The 15,205-nt window shown below is 40.2% G+C and overlaps 1 protein-coding gene across 7 annotated transcripts in view; it reads right to left on the bottom strand.

Annotated features, from left to right (window-relative positions):
- Positions 1-15,205, bottom strand: part of MAP2K5 (mitogen-activated protein kinase kinase 5) — a 129,536-nt gene that overhangs the window by 37,346 nt on the left and 76,985 nt on the right. For 3 of the 7 annotated variants that reach the window (XM_080551509.1, XM_080551504.1, XM_080551503.1), the window contains 2 exons: positions 10,871-10,900; positions 958-1,026 (listed from right to left, as the gene is read on the bottom strand). The exons of 2 other annotated variants lie outside the window; for them this stretch is intronic. In XM_080551509.1, coding sequence (XP_080407635.1) covers positions 958-1,026; positions 10,871-10,900 — 99 coding nt within the window. The remainder of the gene's footprint in view (positions 1-957; positions 1,027-10,870; positions 10,901-15,205) is intronic. 2 more of the 7 variants (XM_080551507.1, XM_080551505.1) reach the window with 1 other exon arrangement.

The following is a 15,205-nucleotide window of genomic DNA, read 5'->3' as shown; positions in this document are numbered from 1 at the left end:
GATGATTCTGAGCTCCCTTAGATCACTGCACATGAATAGGTGATTCAGTTTTTCATCAGAACAGAGTATCAGTCACATTTCTTTACAGGAAAAATAGATCTTGTCATGAAAAGGAATAGAGGTGGGATCGTCTATAGTAGCCTCAACACAGATATGATTACATCCAATTTCAGAACAAGTTTTAAAATATTATTTCTAATAAAGGCCCTGAATGCTTCTACTGGAAAATAAGGCAACAAGAATCGAAGTATTACAGAATTCTTTCTGCGACATTTCAACCACCCACCAGAGCAGCAGGCCTGGCTTCTGAGCGAGGGAGAGACGTGTGCTTGCTCACACACACATTGTTACCAGATTTTATTACACAATTTTGATGGCAACATATTATTTTGAGATCATCTTCATAAATTTTGCATTAAGGTAGCTGTGCCAGTACCTGGAATTGATTCAAAATGCTTAAGACACTCAATTACTTTTTAACACTGTTACCCGATGTAATGACATATCTGCTATTTCCCTTGCATTTGATGATGCAACATCATTGTAATTGATTCATTTTCTCAATTAAATAAAGCTACTGCGCTTTCCTCTATGTGAATGCCACAGAGACTCCCGAGTTGGATGTATTACCTATTTTCTCTGTCTCAGATATATTGCTTGTAAGGCTGCACTGTGTTCCTCTGTTAACTCCGCTAGAAAATGTAATGTTACTGTCATATTTTTCAAGTTCTGAACAGCAATGAACTTAGCCGTATTTATATTAGGCATATTTTTCACTGTTAAAACTATGTTGTTTACCTTTTCCGAGATCACATTATTGGGCAGCCTCTGCAGCTATAAAACAAACCTAACCGACGACAACTTCACAGTCGGTGCTTCTCCTTTTGCACACAGTTCATGAAAAAGTGAAGCATCCAGTTTTATAGCACATTAAGAACAGTTTTAAAAGTACTCAACATAAAATGTTTTATCTTCCTGTTCACCCTGCTCTGCCTTTCCCGTCCCCAACAGCCCGGCTTTCGTGCACTGCAGGGAGATAGAAAGTTTAGGAGGCAGGTCAGTCTCGAGTGATTGCAGCGCGGTGGTTGCAGCTTGAAAGCTTGAGCATTTGGCCCACCGCATACCCTGGGCGCTCGGAAAAATCCGAGGTCTGGAGGAAGGAGACTGTAACTGTGATGGCGCTACATGAAGAATTCGGAAGGGTGAAATGGCAGCAGTGACACAACTGCAAACCCTGCTTGAAAGGACGACCAAAAGGGCACAGCATGCCCCCTTGAAAGCACGGAGGAATGCCTTGGTGCGCTCCTGGAAAATTCGTTCCCACCTCGGAAAGGTCACATCAAGCCTCTCACCAGCAACTAAGAAGGCTTTAAAGGCTTCTCGAACGCAACTGGAATTGTGCGAATTTGCAGAATTAGATCAGCAATTTGATGTTTCTGAATCTGTGTTTTATTTGCCGCGTTTTCTCTGTACTTACTGCATGTGATAACGTGGAACTTGAAGATGCAGGGAAAATGATAAATAAATCTATCACATTAATGGTCTGTTTCTCAGGTCATGAAATATCAGTGGTATTTGGATAAACCACGCTGCAAAGCACATTCTCCAAATGGCGTTTTTTTTTTTTAGGTTGGTTAAAAATGCAAAAGTTTGCTTCCTGCTTCATCTACTATTTAATGAGTGCCTCTGGTTATGAAAAGCAACTTTTGTCAGACCATCAGGTTATATTCCTGTCTCCATGGAGATACTTTGGACGGGAAGTGGCTGAGAAGACCTCTACCATCCCCTTCACATTATATTCACAAGCACAATCAACGAAACTCAAATGAATCCACCCCGGGTAACTTGGAGGAGTCACTAGCTATAGCTTTAATTTTCGCTTTTACTCTCTGGAATTAGGACTTGCCCTGGAGCTCTTGTTTGAGAGATTTGCAGGTGACCCAGGGTTAGATCTTCCCATATCAGTTAACAAATTTTCTCTTTACATATATACTGCTGTTCAAGCTAGCGATTCCCCCATCCTTTTTTTTTTAATCGAAAAATATATACACCAACAAATCATACGGTTGTGATTTTTAAGGGAGCCTTTGATGTAAGTTTTCCTATTCCAGGGATCAACAGATTTCAGAAGTACATATAACTTATTTATAATATTTATTAATGAAGGTTACATTTCATTGAGGGGCAGAAACAACGATGATCATCTCCTACTGACAAATGACCAACATACACTTGCCTCGTCTCTGCCCTGGTATGACTGGAAAAGGAATTTGTAAGTGTCCTTTCCATTCAGTCTTCACCACCATGGGTTTACCCTTCCTCTGGAAGGGAGACAGGATCTTCAGATATATTTTACAAATTCTTGAAGAATTGGAATTGGTTAAACTTTTGGAAGAACTGAAAGCATCAAACCCGGTCAGATTGACCCCTCTAATCTGTTCCTGACTTTCTGAACAGCCCCCAAAACAAGCAGTGCATTTTGCAAATGGCAAACTTCAATCACTGCCACAAAACAGAAGACGAAAAAAAAAAAAAAGAATAAAAATAATTTCAAAATAAAAAAAAAGACAATTCACAACAACCTTAATATTAAATATATTCTTACAATTATATTATGCTGGTTTTCCCAGAGGTCTGCAAGCAAATTTATATAAAGAGATTATTTCATCCACCATTGAACTGCAGCCACTTCTCACAGAAATCTGTTTACCAGAGTTTAGTAACACAATTCAACAAACCGGGCATGAAAAACTGCACACTGTTGAAATTATGGAGGGAGCGTAAGAAGCCAGCAATAACCACCACACCGGAGTGGGACCAGGAGGCTAATGCTAACACATTCCTCTCGATCAGCAGGAATAGGGGACAAGCAAATCTTTGGAAAAAGTGTAAATTTAGCAACGCATTGTTTAAGGGCTTTTTCAAACACTGCAGCAAGTACAGCATGTAAAACACAAAGGGTGGTCAACTAGAAACCTAATAAAGGTATGGGTTTTAGTGCTAACCACGTTTAATTTTAACGTTGCCCACGTTCATCAAGTTTAGCAAAATGACTACCACGCTAATAGAGAGGCATACCCAGAGAACCTGGAGGACACTGCAGAGCAGGAAAACCAACCACAACTGAGCAGGAATAACATCATGATGTCACAAAAAAAAAAGGGCCAATTTCCACAGGGGGATGTCCAAGGAGAGGACGGCCTGAGGACACACGAGGTGACCCCTTCCTCACACAGCACGGCTGCGTCTGAGCCTGTCTAACCCCGGAGAGCAGTGGGCAGCTGGAGAAAGTTCAAAGAAAAGCCCCAAGAACAGTCAGAAACCTTCAAAGGACAGGCTGAAAAAACCTGGGGTCTTTAGACTAAAGACAGAGCAAGGAGGACACAGCCACCAAGGCTCCTGCATCTGTTCTCCATGTTGTTGCACTCAGCAAGCACTATTCCCTGCAGTGAGGAAAACCTTTCTAACAATAAAGCACAGGGACACATCATCTAAGGAAACAGGAGAGCCTCCAGTACCAGAAGTGCTGAAGAGCAGCAGATGAATATCCATCAGCCCTGTCCCTCCTCGTAAAAAGAGTTACTGCAAGTCCTTTCTAGCTTGAACGGAGCCAGGTAAAAACACCAATGGTTAAAGCCTGTCATTGGAACCTACCTAGAAAAATCCTGGGCTCTTACTGATAAGCTGTAAAATCAATTGTGATCACAACAAATGATGCATTTCTAGGGATAGCTGAAAGGAGATAGCTCAGAGAGGCAAACATGCAGGTATACAAGTGGAGCTTTCTAACGAAATCGAGGCGCTGAGTGGGTCTGGACAATGAAAGGCACCACGCTACGCAAGGAGCACCCTCTCCTACGTCTTTTGATCGCCCACCATGGGTAGCATCACAGTCCCTCGTGGATTAGGCACATGGCTCCGCGGGGCTGGCAGCAGAACTGCTGCCATGGAAGGGAGACGCTCGCCTGGACCTCTAAACCTTTCATGCTTATCCTGGGCTTGGGAGCTCTTCACTACGTTGAGCAACCATCGCCCGGCAGAGGAGGACGAGCTGTGCCCGTGGTAAGAAGGCCAGCAAGGTGGAGGGGGGGGCCTGTTCCTCTTCAGCTCCTGGCTCACCTGGAAGAGCCTGAGGCCTCCTCATCCCAGCCAGCAGAGATGTGTGGTTTCAGTGAACCCGCTGACAGCGCCTAAGCGGCCTCCCGAAACAACCAGCAACCGAACCAGTGCACCTACCGCTAGCTTCCGCCCGAGGGACGGCCCGATCCGCCGGGGATTAGTTCTCGTTTGGGACATCACCCCGCGGGCGCACCCACTGAGGGAATTGTGACCGGGAGGGAGGCTCCCTTCCGCGCACAGCGGGAACATCTCCCCTCCGACAGCAGCACCGACTCGTGCAGGTGTTACATGTTTGGAAAAATATCTCAAAAGAAATTTCATATTCCCCCCCCAGATGCCTTTTTCCCTCTTGGTTAAGAAGCTCTCAGGGCAAACAGCACCTCACTTCAGGATCTTACTCGACTTAGACAAAAAGGCCCCAGCTGAGGCAGCCCCACGTTGTGAAGGCAAGAGAGTAACTGCATGGATTATTGCATCGAGGGTTTCTTGCATTAAGGCCTTTTCTTAGTCAAAAAATAAAAATTGTGACAATAAAAAAAAAAAGGGGGGGGTGATGATGTCGTAACCCGCAGGAGTTAACACGCACACAGCAGTCCTTCAGGACCGTGAGCTAACGGCCCACTCAGAAAAAAAAACAGCTTTAACTAAGTTTCCTACATTTCCAAGCTTGAGCATAGTATCCAAGCATGAATTTTCCTTTCATTTTTATTTTTTTAAATTGGACAGGAAGATTAAAATAAAAAATATAAGCATGTCTGGATGCTTCAGATTCCTAACGTAAAAAATGTGTTAAAACCTATGCATTTAAAAAAAAAAAAAAATCTGGAAAAACTAAAACTCCATTCAAATTTTACAGCAAGTTTCTGATATTAAAATCAAATTTAAATACAAATGTATTCCTGGTAAAGGGAAAAAAAAAAAAAAAGAAAAATTTGTCCAAAGCACATTATCTAAAGAATGATGTATATGCTGTGAAACCTATGTTAAGAAATTGTTAGGAGTTTAAAATATTAGCAGATGACAAAATATTTTTGGTGATTTCTGGACTCTATTATAAAAGCAACAGTATTTGCACAAATCTGTGATATTTAAGATATTATAAAAATGTAATTGGAAAAAATCACTATTTTGGCATTAGCATTTGAACAGTGTATAATGTCTTTTAAATGGTTAGATATAATGATATATGTGGAACATAAGACATTTCTTTCTTACCAGGAAACATGCTGTAACCAACCCTCAATTTATTCTCACAAAATAAATGAATGCTTAAAGGATGTTTCTGTCAATTGAAAAAACAACAGTAAAATGGCTATTTTGCATGCCAAGTAAAACTAAATATTTTTTTCCTTGACAACCTGCTTACATTTAAAGGAAACCAGGCCAAATTTGATCAATAGTATGGATTACATATAACAAAAAGAATCTTAGCCCATGCTAATACAGGGATCAGAAAGCAGCAACTTCATTTAAAACCATGCAATTATTTAGCAAACTAAGATATAGCAAATAAATTAATCTGTTTTAAATGGAAGCGCTTGCACAGTAGCTTTTTGACCTATAATTAAATCTTACTTGCAGAAATCACAGCGAGGGCAGAATTTGCTGATGAAAAGATAAAAACAAGATCTTGAAAAAAAAAGGAAAAAAAGAAAAAAACGCAAAACCAAAATAAAAACAGCTTTGGCATCATAAATCAAAAAGCATTTGCAAAAATCTTTTCCTGCTGAAAAAAAAAACCCAAGCCGCCTATATCCCAAAGCTGGGGTAAGCCTGCATCGTCCCCTGCTCTCCATGGAGCAGAACTGATTTGCTCCAGCTGAGGATCTGGCCCAGAGCTCGCAGCACACACTGCAGCGTCTCTCTGGCGCTTTTTATGTGCTGGGGATTGGTAAAAGTACAAACCTTTCTCTAACAGGAGGAGCAAAAAGAAGATTTCTCTCACCGAGGATTTTTGGCTGTATATTTTCTTATAAAGGAAACCAATGGCAAGTCTATAGCGAGCGCTTTCTTGGGCTATAAAATTTTCTATTATCCACTTATGTTTTCTTTGCACTGGGATTTAAGAATGCCTCTTCATTGAGACGAGCAATATGTCATCATTTTGTTGAACTAACAGGCCTGACAGTCCTGTCTCTCCGAGTTAGGGACACTGCTGCTCTATGCTCACATCGCTGGTAGCAGGAAGGTAGAGAAGCTGGGAGAATAAAAAGAAGGGAAAAATCTAACTATAGCTGGGTTCCTCGCTAATTCATCTCCATTATTTATCACGCTGCAAAAACAAACTCGTTATATTAAAAAAAAATTAAATTAAGGTCTGTCTGACTTTCGGTACGTTTTGAAATAACTTATTTGAATACTCGGATTATATATTTTAACAAATATCATCTTCTGTGTTCATCATTCCTCTTGTCTTTTTGATCTTTTTTTTTCCTACTTATCATGTTCTTTATTTGAAACAGATTTTTAACAGATAATCTTGATCGTTATAACAATATCTTGCTTGCATTTTATTCAAATAATTCTTAAAAACAGCTTAAAAAGCCGTTTGGAATAACATCAAGCTCTCCATCAATCAAACGAAAAAATTCCGCTGGCGGTTGTATAAACATCAGATCAACTCTGATGTCTTCAAGGATTTCAGAGTGAACCATAAAAAACTCCATTAACTTCTGACAAAGAATGCAAATTAATCACAACATGGGGTGAAATGAAATTAAAGGCTCTTTTCTAATCAATGACAAGGCAGGATGAAATATTTGGTAGTCGGGCTCCCCGCGCGCGGGGCCGCCCGGATGCTCGCACGCTCCCCGCGCGGCCGGGCGCAAGGTGCAAGCACGGCCCCGGCCACTCGCCCCCGGAGCTATCTGCTTACAAGTCGCTGAGATCCACAAAACACACTAATCATCTGAATCTCAGGTGCATCCAATTTGTTATTCACACTCTCCGGTGCCAGTGAAAAGCCTGGCGTAGACAGATGCACCAGGAACCTTAAATGACAGTTTTGGCCTCCGGAAGTGCGATCGCTACAGCAAAATCTAGTACAGCCTCCAGGTGAAATGTCTGGAGCTCCATATGGAGCAGGGAAAATTAACAACAAGATGAAAATCGCTGTAGCAGCGGGGAGCCTGAATTTTTTTTCGGAAAAAAAAAAATAAAAAAAAAAAATTTAAAGATGAGGAAAGAGAAGTAATAAATTAATGGGGTGTGAAAACATTCAAAGCTTTACAATACCGGGGGCACTATTTGCTCAGATTTTGTGGGGGGGGGGAGGCGGGGTGGGAGGGTGCGGACGGGGAGGCAGGATTTTTTGTTTTTTAAACTTCGGGTCATTTTCATGTAATTTATTAACCGAGGCCCGGAATTGTAGCCAAAGGAAGGAAAACGTTTCTCTAAATGCAGAAGTATCTTAAATACAGTGGTTGTGATGCGCGCCTCCCTATAGCTGATTAAACCCTCGGCAGCTGAGTGCTGCCGATTTCTTTGGAATATTTCCCTAATGGATGCAGCGTCCTTTTAACATCCCTGCTTTGTATAAAGTTTGACTACAAGCCGAGAATATTTAGTGGGCAATTCTTTTCATTTCTCCTAAATTGCATTATCATTAAACAAGCCATTGCCCCCATCATGTTTTTGTACAATATACTGAATTTGAATCTCCGTGATTAACTGTATGTCTCGCAGACTCTTCAGCCACTGCACATCTTTGGGGTTCCAACTTAAAATTTATTTAAATATGCTGGGAGGTTTCATGGCCTTTTGTTATTAGTTTTATTTATTTTTTACAGTTTTTTCTGCAGAGATGCGTATGTTGCCATCAAAATCAAATAAATTAAGTTTAGACTTTTAAAAGAAATTTGGAACTTTTTTGTACCTGCTTTCTTCACCTATCTGAAAGGCTAAGCATGCTATGTGCTAGGCTTGGTGAAAGGGTTTTCCTTTCAATTTTAAATGTTTACACAGGAAAGAGCTTTACTCAAAAGAGTTTGTTTTTCTGGTGCATGTGTGTGTATGCACGTGCACCATTCCTATTAGTTTTAATAAAGTTGCACATCAGGGGAAGAATATACCCCTAAGTGCTTACTCGTGTATCTACAGAAAATCCTATGGGTGTCATACACTACTTCTTCCAAAAGGAATTTTACATCACAGCAAACAAGCAATAGCACATTGCAATACCACGCCAGGAAAACAAACAACAAAGACATGAAAACCATTAACCATTTTTGAAATTCACTACATTTTAAGGATTAGTGTTTCCTTTGCAAAGTTTTTATAGTGGGAAAGACTGTTCTAATCATTACTATTTCTTATTTTCTTGTACAGGTCACTACCAGTGGCATTTAGCTACAGATTACGAAATAAACTGCATATTAAGACATCAAAAATAATCCTAAACACACCCAAAAGCAACTCTACTTACATGAGTAGTTGCTTGTATCCTTAAGAGCTTTCAAGACAAGACTTAAACATAAGATTAAATAATGATAACGTGACAAATAAGTGGTAGCAAAATAAATGCTTATAAAACACATGGAAAATGAGAAGTGCTAAATTCTATCATTAGAATGTTCTACTAAAGGCCAGAAAGAAAAAAAAATCATCCTTTAATCTTTCTGGCATATTGCAGGAGTCCTGAATTTCCACACTACAATGATTCCCCCTATAAATCTTATTCATTTAAACTGAATTTATACACACCATTTGTCTGTGTCTTAAAAATAGGGAAAAAGGGGAAAAAATATTTTTTTTTTCAGCTACAGCTGGAGACAAATGTTCATTTGCAAGAAAATTCAGGTGTTCTCCAACACGTATTCATACTTGTCGTTTTTAGAGAGAAGTCCAAGTTATTTAGGGACAAATACCGTGAGCACACACACTATTAGTTTCAATCACTTGAATAAACCCACTGACATGAGGAGAATTTACTCAAGTGAGTGACTGCAGGATCAGGTCCTTACACGGGGAGAAAAAAATATATAGAGACTTTAAAAAAAACTAACACCAAAACATTATGGATTATCCACTTAGTCACAGTGAGCTGCTAAGGGTTTTTGTGACCAACTTGGTACATACACATCTAAAATACGTATTCTTCACATAAAAATCCGTATGAAAAGCAGTTGCTTGAAAACCTTAATAGCTTCATTTTAAAGTTTCACCTCTTCAACTGTTTTACATTAAAAAATATACACAATTTCATGGACTACTGACTTGCCAAATATTCTTTTACAAACCCGGTCTGTTTTTTAATTAGAATAGCAAAAAAAGATCTTAAACTAGCAATAGTGTTTTGTTCCCAATTCCAAGAATAATTTTTTTGTCTGGAATCACATGCAATATATGCGCTCTAACTTCTTTTCCCAAGCTCCAACACCTCCGTGAACAGAAGGTTATCTTGTGTTCCACATCACGTTGATTTAGAGGTATAACACACTACTCCCAACGAGCATCAAGACACTCAACGAGCACAAGTGAGTATGCCAGCGCGTGGAGGACACTTCAGTACAAGAGCTTCTTTTTTAACCCTCTCTCAAATGAGAGGGTTCATTTCAAAATATGGCTAAAACACGCAACGTATGCTCTGGTAACCAGCTACAGCTCGCTCTCAGTCCATAAACATTTTCCATAGGAGATGAGAAAGCAAAAATTCAATGTATTTCCACATACGCAAAATCTTTACAAGTCCATAAAAGTGTCAGGAGAATTTGCTTAAAACAGCTTATAAAAATGGGAGAGAGAATGAGTCCCAGCCTATTATTCAATAACCATGTTTGTGAGGCATCTGCATAATCTAACCATGCATAAATTAGTATGTGTATTACAACAGTTATTTGCATAATAATAGCAAGTTAATAGATGCTTAAAGAGCACAGACCAACACCACCTTTAAATCAGACATGCCTCCAGGCACTCTGATCTGTATAGACCAAGATGCAGAAAACAGTGTTCATAAAACATACAAAAACATAAAAACCACATTCAAATAATTCATTTTAGTCCCTGGACACTTCACTTTTTCCCCTCTCCCAGGAAAGAATAATTTGAAGAACCACAGAATGGTTTGTTACTATGAATTCTAACATCTATCTTGCAATAAGAATTTAAAGTAATCATCAAACCTATTTCTGGACTGGCTGTTTTGTTCAGAGCTTCATGTTTTTTCAAGCACACAAAGTAAAATGTTATACAGTAATACAGCACATTGGCCTAACCATCGCCAAGTTGGAAATAGTTTTACCACTGGCTTCAGTAAAACTGAGTTAGGTCAGTGAGAAGTCAGAAAATATCAGTATGTAAATAAAATACTAATACTAGGTCCTCTTAAAAAGGAGAATCCAGAACCATTTTACATATTCCATTCACATTATATTTTTTATTTGGAAGAATTTTAGATCACTGTACCACTATTGAAATCTGGAATTGAAAAATAAAAATATAAAAAAGAAGTAGATTCATTTTCCTGGCATCAAAAGTACATACAGGATTATTTTTTTTAATCTCACAAAAAAACAATCATTAACATCATCATAATTTTCCTTCTCTCCAGGGAAAAGAAAATCTAGAGTTTGGGGAAAAAAAAGAAAAAAAAATCAATAGAGACTTCTAAATGACTCCTTCAAGATACCACTTTTCAATTTAACAGGACAGATTTATTTGTATGTGGCTCAAATGTTCACAATTGCTCTCTGCACCTTCATACATAGGAATGAATGTCACAGTGGCAAACAGCAGTAATGAACAATCTTACCTGAGGATATGGAAACCTCCCAAGAGCAAGCTGGGAAAGGAAATAATATTTGTCTAGTTATATAGATTTGCATGGAGGGCACATTTTCTTAAAGAGAGAAAAGTACTCAACTCTTACTATTGTATAAATTGGAAAACGCCAGCAAAAATAATTCTGAAAGCACACAAAGAGCTGCATTTAGAATGGAGCCATTCACAACAATTACTCCTTGTTTTACATTTCTGAATATTTCTGTATTTCTCAAGCTCTAGTCTGTAGCACTTAGCAACGCTGTTTGATGCCCAAGTTCCTGAGGACTCTCTAAATTAAACCAGTTCAGCCTCAATGGTGAGGCCAACGACACTGACCTTTCCTGATAATTATCTGCAATGAACGGGTATTGTAGAGCGTGCACTCAACTCCCGAAGTCCTTCCCTAACAGGCTCAGAATAAAATCTGGGTTATATAGCTGAGGTTTGTTTCCTTATTGGTGTCAAATCCAGCTAGGAACCTGTGAGTGGGATCTGGAGAGAGATCACGGCACCTGCAGTACGACACATTGTCTTTTCTTCACATCTGCTTTCACCATATGAACTGAACGTGTTGCTCAGGCTGCTTTAGAAGTCACTCGATGCATTACGAGTGTATCTGCTAGTATCGGTATCAGACACAACAACAGCATTAACATTGCCATAATGCCATAGCTTAGAATTATCCCATGATAAACCCTTTGTTTGATACAAGACTTTAGGTTTTCCCCACTGGCATCTGAACCTTTGAAACAATTCCAGAAAAACACAACCGGTCTATTTTGTCTACCATTTAGTGACAGACAAGGGCTTTCAGAGTTGACACAGACTCCCCCAAAAGTGCATTTGGAGCAGTTACCCTCCTGTTGTGCCCCGCTTTCCAGAGCAGCCCACCTCTCTCCACAGCTCCCAGAGGAGCCACAGGCCGGTGAGCTTCACGCCACTACCGCTAACTTGGCGATTCCTTCCCTCACCCAGCCTCAGGAGGAGGCCCACCAAAAAGATATGGACACACTACTATCATTGATCTGTCTGTGTGATGAACTAGGTATATTCATGTCAGACCGAGTGACAGCGTCAGCGCTGAAGGTCTAAGCCACCGTGTCGTGTACTGCGAAGGCCGAAGCCTGTGCTGGGTGAAAGCTGCTCGCTGCACCCCTCCCGCCGCTGTTACGTGAGCTCTTCAGTGCCACGGTTACTTGACCTGCAGTGAGGCAGCTGTGCTAACCTCTGATGAAATTTCAGCCTGGCTGGCAGCACAAAACCACCCTAAGTATTGAACAGTGAGGCACAGACAGAGATGGAGCAAGGTGGCAAAGTGGCGAAGAGTACAGACGTACTTGAGCCTCATCAGGTCAGGAAAAAGGTCCTGAGAAGGCAAGAAGGAGAAGATGACGGCATGAATGGAAGCAACCAAGCAACAGAGGAGATGGTGCCCTTTCTGCAATTCCAGCAGCTGACCAAACCTACTACTGTATTAGACATTTGGCTGTGAGCCTTATGAGTCCAGTAAACTTCTTCCAGATCCTAGGAGGAAAGACAGCACAGAAGCAAAGTAGGTCCTTGAAGCATTTCTGTAAGAGAAGCATGCAACAGAAACCCAAAGCAAGAAAATGATTTATTCTGGTGACTACCCTTAAAAGAAGCTTTCTCAATATTGAGACAGGATTTGTCCTGAAAGTCTACGGAGAAGCAGAGTGGCTTCTAACAGGACCACTGTTTGTACCATAACTCTAAACGCTTACTTACTGCACAGACACATCACAGTTACCAGAACTGCAAATCTACATTTCCATGCATCACTTTGAAAAATCACCCCAATCCTTCCTAAATATCTCATCAGTGGGAGTTTGCATAATGACTGAGGAGGAGCCATTATGGCCTACTGTATCAGTATGGTGTTGATTGAGGATCCCTACTAGCAATAACAAAACAAAACAGAGCATGTTTTTTTTCTCAGAAGCTTCTGTGGTGCCTCTCATCTCTCAAAGTTAAGATTTGCTTGTAGACTTCCACTTGGGGACCGTTGTGTTGGCTTGGTTTGTGAGACCAACGCTTACGAGTACATAATTCACCTCTGGAACAGGTAACGATGTGAAGGTGACAGGACCAGTGAGATCTCCTCACACTCCCCAGAGGGACAGAATTTAAGCTAACTTCCTCCTCTGGGTTTCTTCTGCCCTCTGCCTCCCAGGTTTGCCCTGAGGACTGGTAACTCTCTGGGGTGAATTCTGTTTTTCAGTTTTGTTTCCGGTGCGGTGCTGAGCTCAGAGCATCTCTTTGCAGCAAATTCATCCTTCCAACAAACAAATCTACGCTAAGCAGGCTGACTGCTACCCTTTCTGTCACTTCTGTCTGGCTCACAGCTCCTCCCAGCTAAGCCAGCCACTTTCTGATGGCAGCCTTTGAAATACAGTGTTAAATAGATAAGGAAAGGCCCTATGTTTTCTGGTATGCTCAGATTTAAGGACCAGAAACTATAAAAACATACATAATGGTGCCCCTTTTCACTTTCTCAGCTTTTGGAGGGACCATCCTCAAGATCCTAAGAAACACTGCTGCTGTGATAGCCCATAAATGCCTAACAATAAACCTATAAATGCCAAACACTTTCCAATGAACTGAAGTAGAAGACCTATTTTTTCTGATGTCTACTGACTTAAGCATAATTATTACAACAGCTACAGATTTGTAGGTTTATAATATTTATCCCACCGTATAAGAAGAAGATAATTATGGCTCTACACCCAGGGTATCACTCTGTAGACCTTAAGCAGAAAAACTATCACTACCTCAATGATGACTTCAGACTAAGCTCTCCTGCTCTCACGGACGATTCCTCTCCCCAGCCACCGCACACCACAGCAGGGGCTTCGCCTGTGTGACTCCCAAGGCAACAGAATAACTGGAAAAAGAGCGGTTTTCTGCCAGACCTAAGTATGCAGCGTACAAATGAGCTTTGCGGAATCCGAAATGCATCAGAAACTAGTTCTTTGGGGGTTGCTAAAAAAGAAAAGACATTTCTCAGTGAAGCTGCTCCTTGACTGAGACCTGCAGAGAGATGCAGTCATGGACGGGCCGTGCGGCGCTCTTGCATCCCCCAGAACCATCATGCCATTCCTCTAGTCAGAGTTGTTTCCTCCCTGCAAGATTGTCAAGGTATTATAAATTAAGAAACTTACCAAAGAGTATGTAATCTTCCCTGAAATAGCCTGCAGATATGTCACTGTACTAAATGTGTTTCAGATTTAATGAAGCTTTAATGTCCTTTTTAATTTTGCCTGTTTCTGTATCACCAGGGGTCGAGCAAGGCAATCAGCACTCAAGAGGGTGGTTTGGTTTAAAACTAGGAAAAACTCATTTGCTTATGAGTTGCACTGTATTTTCTTAATTAAATTTACTAAGTAAAATGGTTTAAGTTCAGCCAACCAATGACCTCCGTATGTAGATTTAGATTTATAAATAGTGTCACAGTTAAAGTAAAGAAAAAAAATAACCAAAAAACAAACAGATTAGAGCTTTACTAAAGGGATTTTTGTACTCTCTATCATCTGTCTCCAGGAAGTTATTTAAGCACATGCCCAATGCAGAACACAAAACATAAAATGTAAACTACTAAGTTAAAACACTATCAAAAACTTATCTCTGCATTTACATGAGGCAACTTAGAAACTTCATTTTCTTTTTAAGGCATTATAACCAAAATATAGTATTTCCATTCTCACTAGTTAGGGATAAGAACTGATCATTTTTTATGTAGCTCTGGATGTTAAGGAGGGGAGAAGGGAATGCTTAAACTTCAAGAAGTTGGTTCTCATTTCCCTATGGGTACCTTCACGCTACACCAGAACTGTAAAAAAAAAAAACACCAACAAACCCTACCATTTTAAAAAGGTGCAGTGAATTGCATTGCCAGCATGGTACAGAAATATAAAGGAGAATCAAACCATATCAGCAAGAATTATGTCAGAATAACACATTCCTACATTATTTCACTTTAGAGCAACTGCATGCCTGTACAGTTTCTTTTATTATTATTATTATTGCTTTCTTAGACATAAACTAGCCCATCAGAGTACCTAAAACTCTCATCTTCACGGTGTTCATTGAAGTTGTGTCCTGAAACGTGATTTGCACTGTGCAAGTACCTGATAGGAGCATTCCCCCTGACTTTGACAGAGGTGCAGATGGATGCACAAGGTGCACCATCAGGTTCGAAAACAATAATTGATTAACTGAGACATAAGTAATCCCCAATGAGTAAACAAAATGCAGAAGTACAGCGTGCATGCAGGCTGTTCTTTATCAAATTGTGTCAAAATATGCT

This window comes from Anser brachyrhynchus (genome assembly GCF_964034855.1).
Source record: "Anser brachyrhynchus genome assembly, chromosome: 11".
NCBI classification, from domain to species: domain Eukaryota; kingdom Metazoa; phylum Chordata; class Aves; order Anseriformes; family Anatidae; genus Anser; species Anser brachyrhynchus.
Note: the sequence above shows the minus strand (reverse complement) of the source record. Positions and strands in the feature narration are given on the sequence as shown.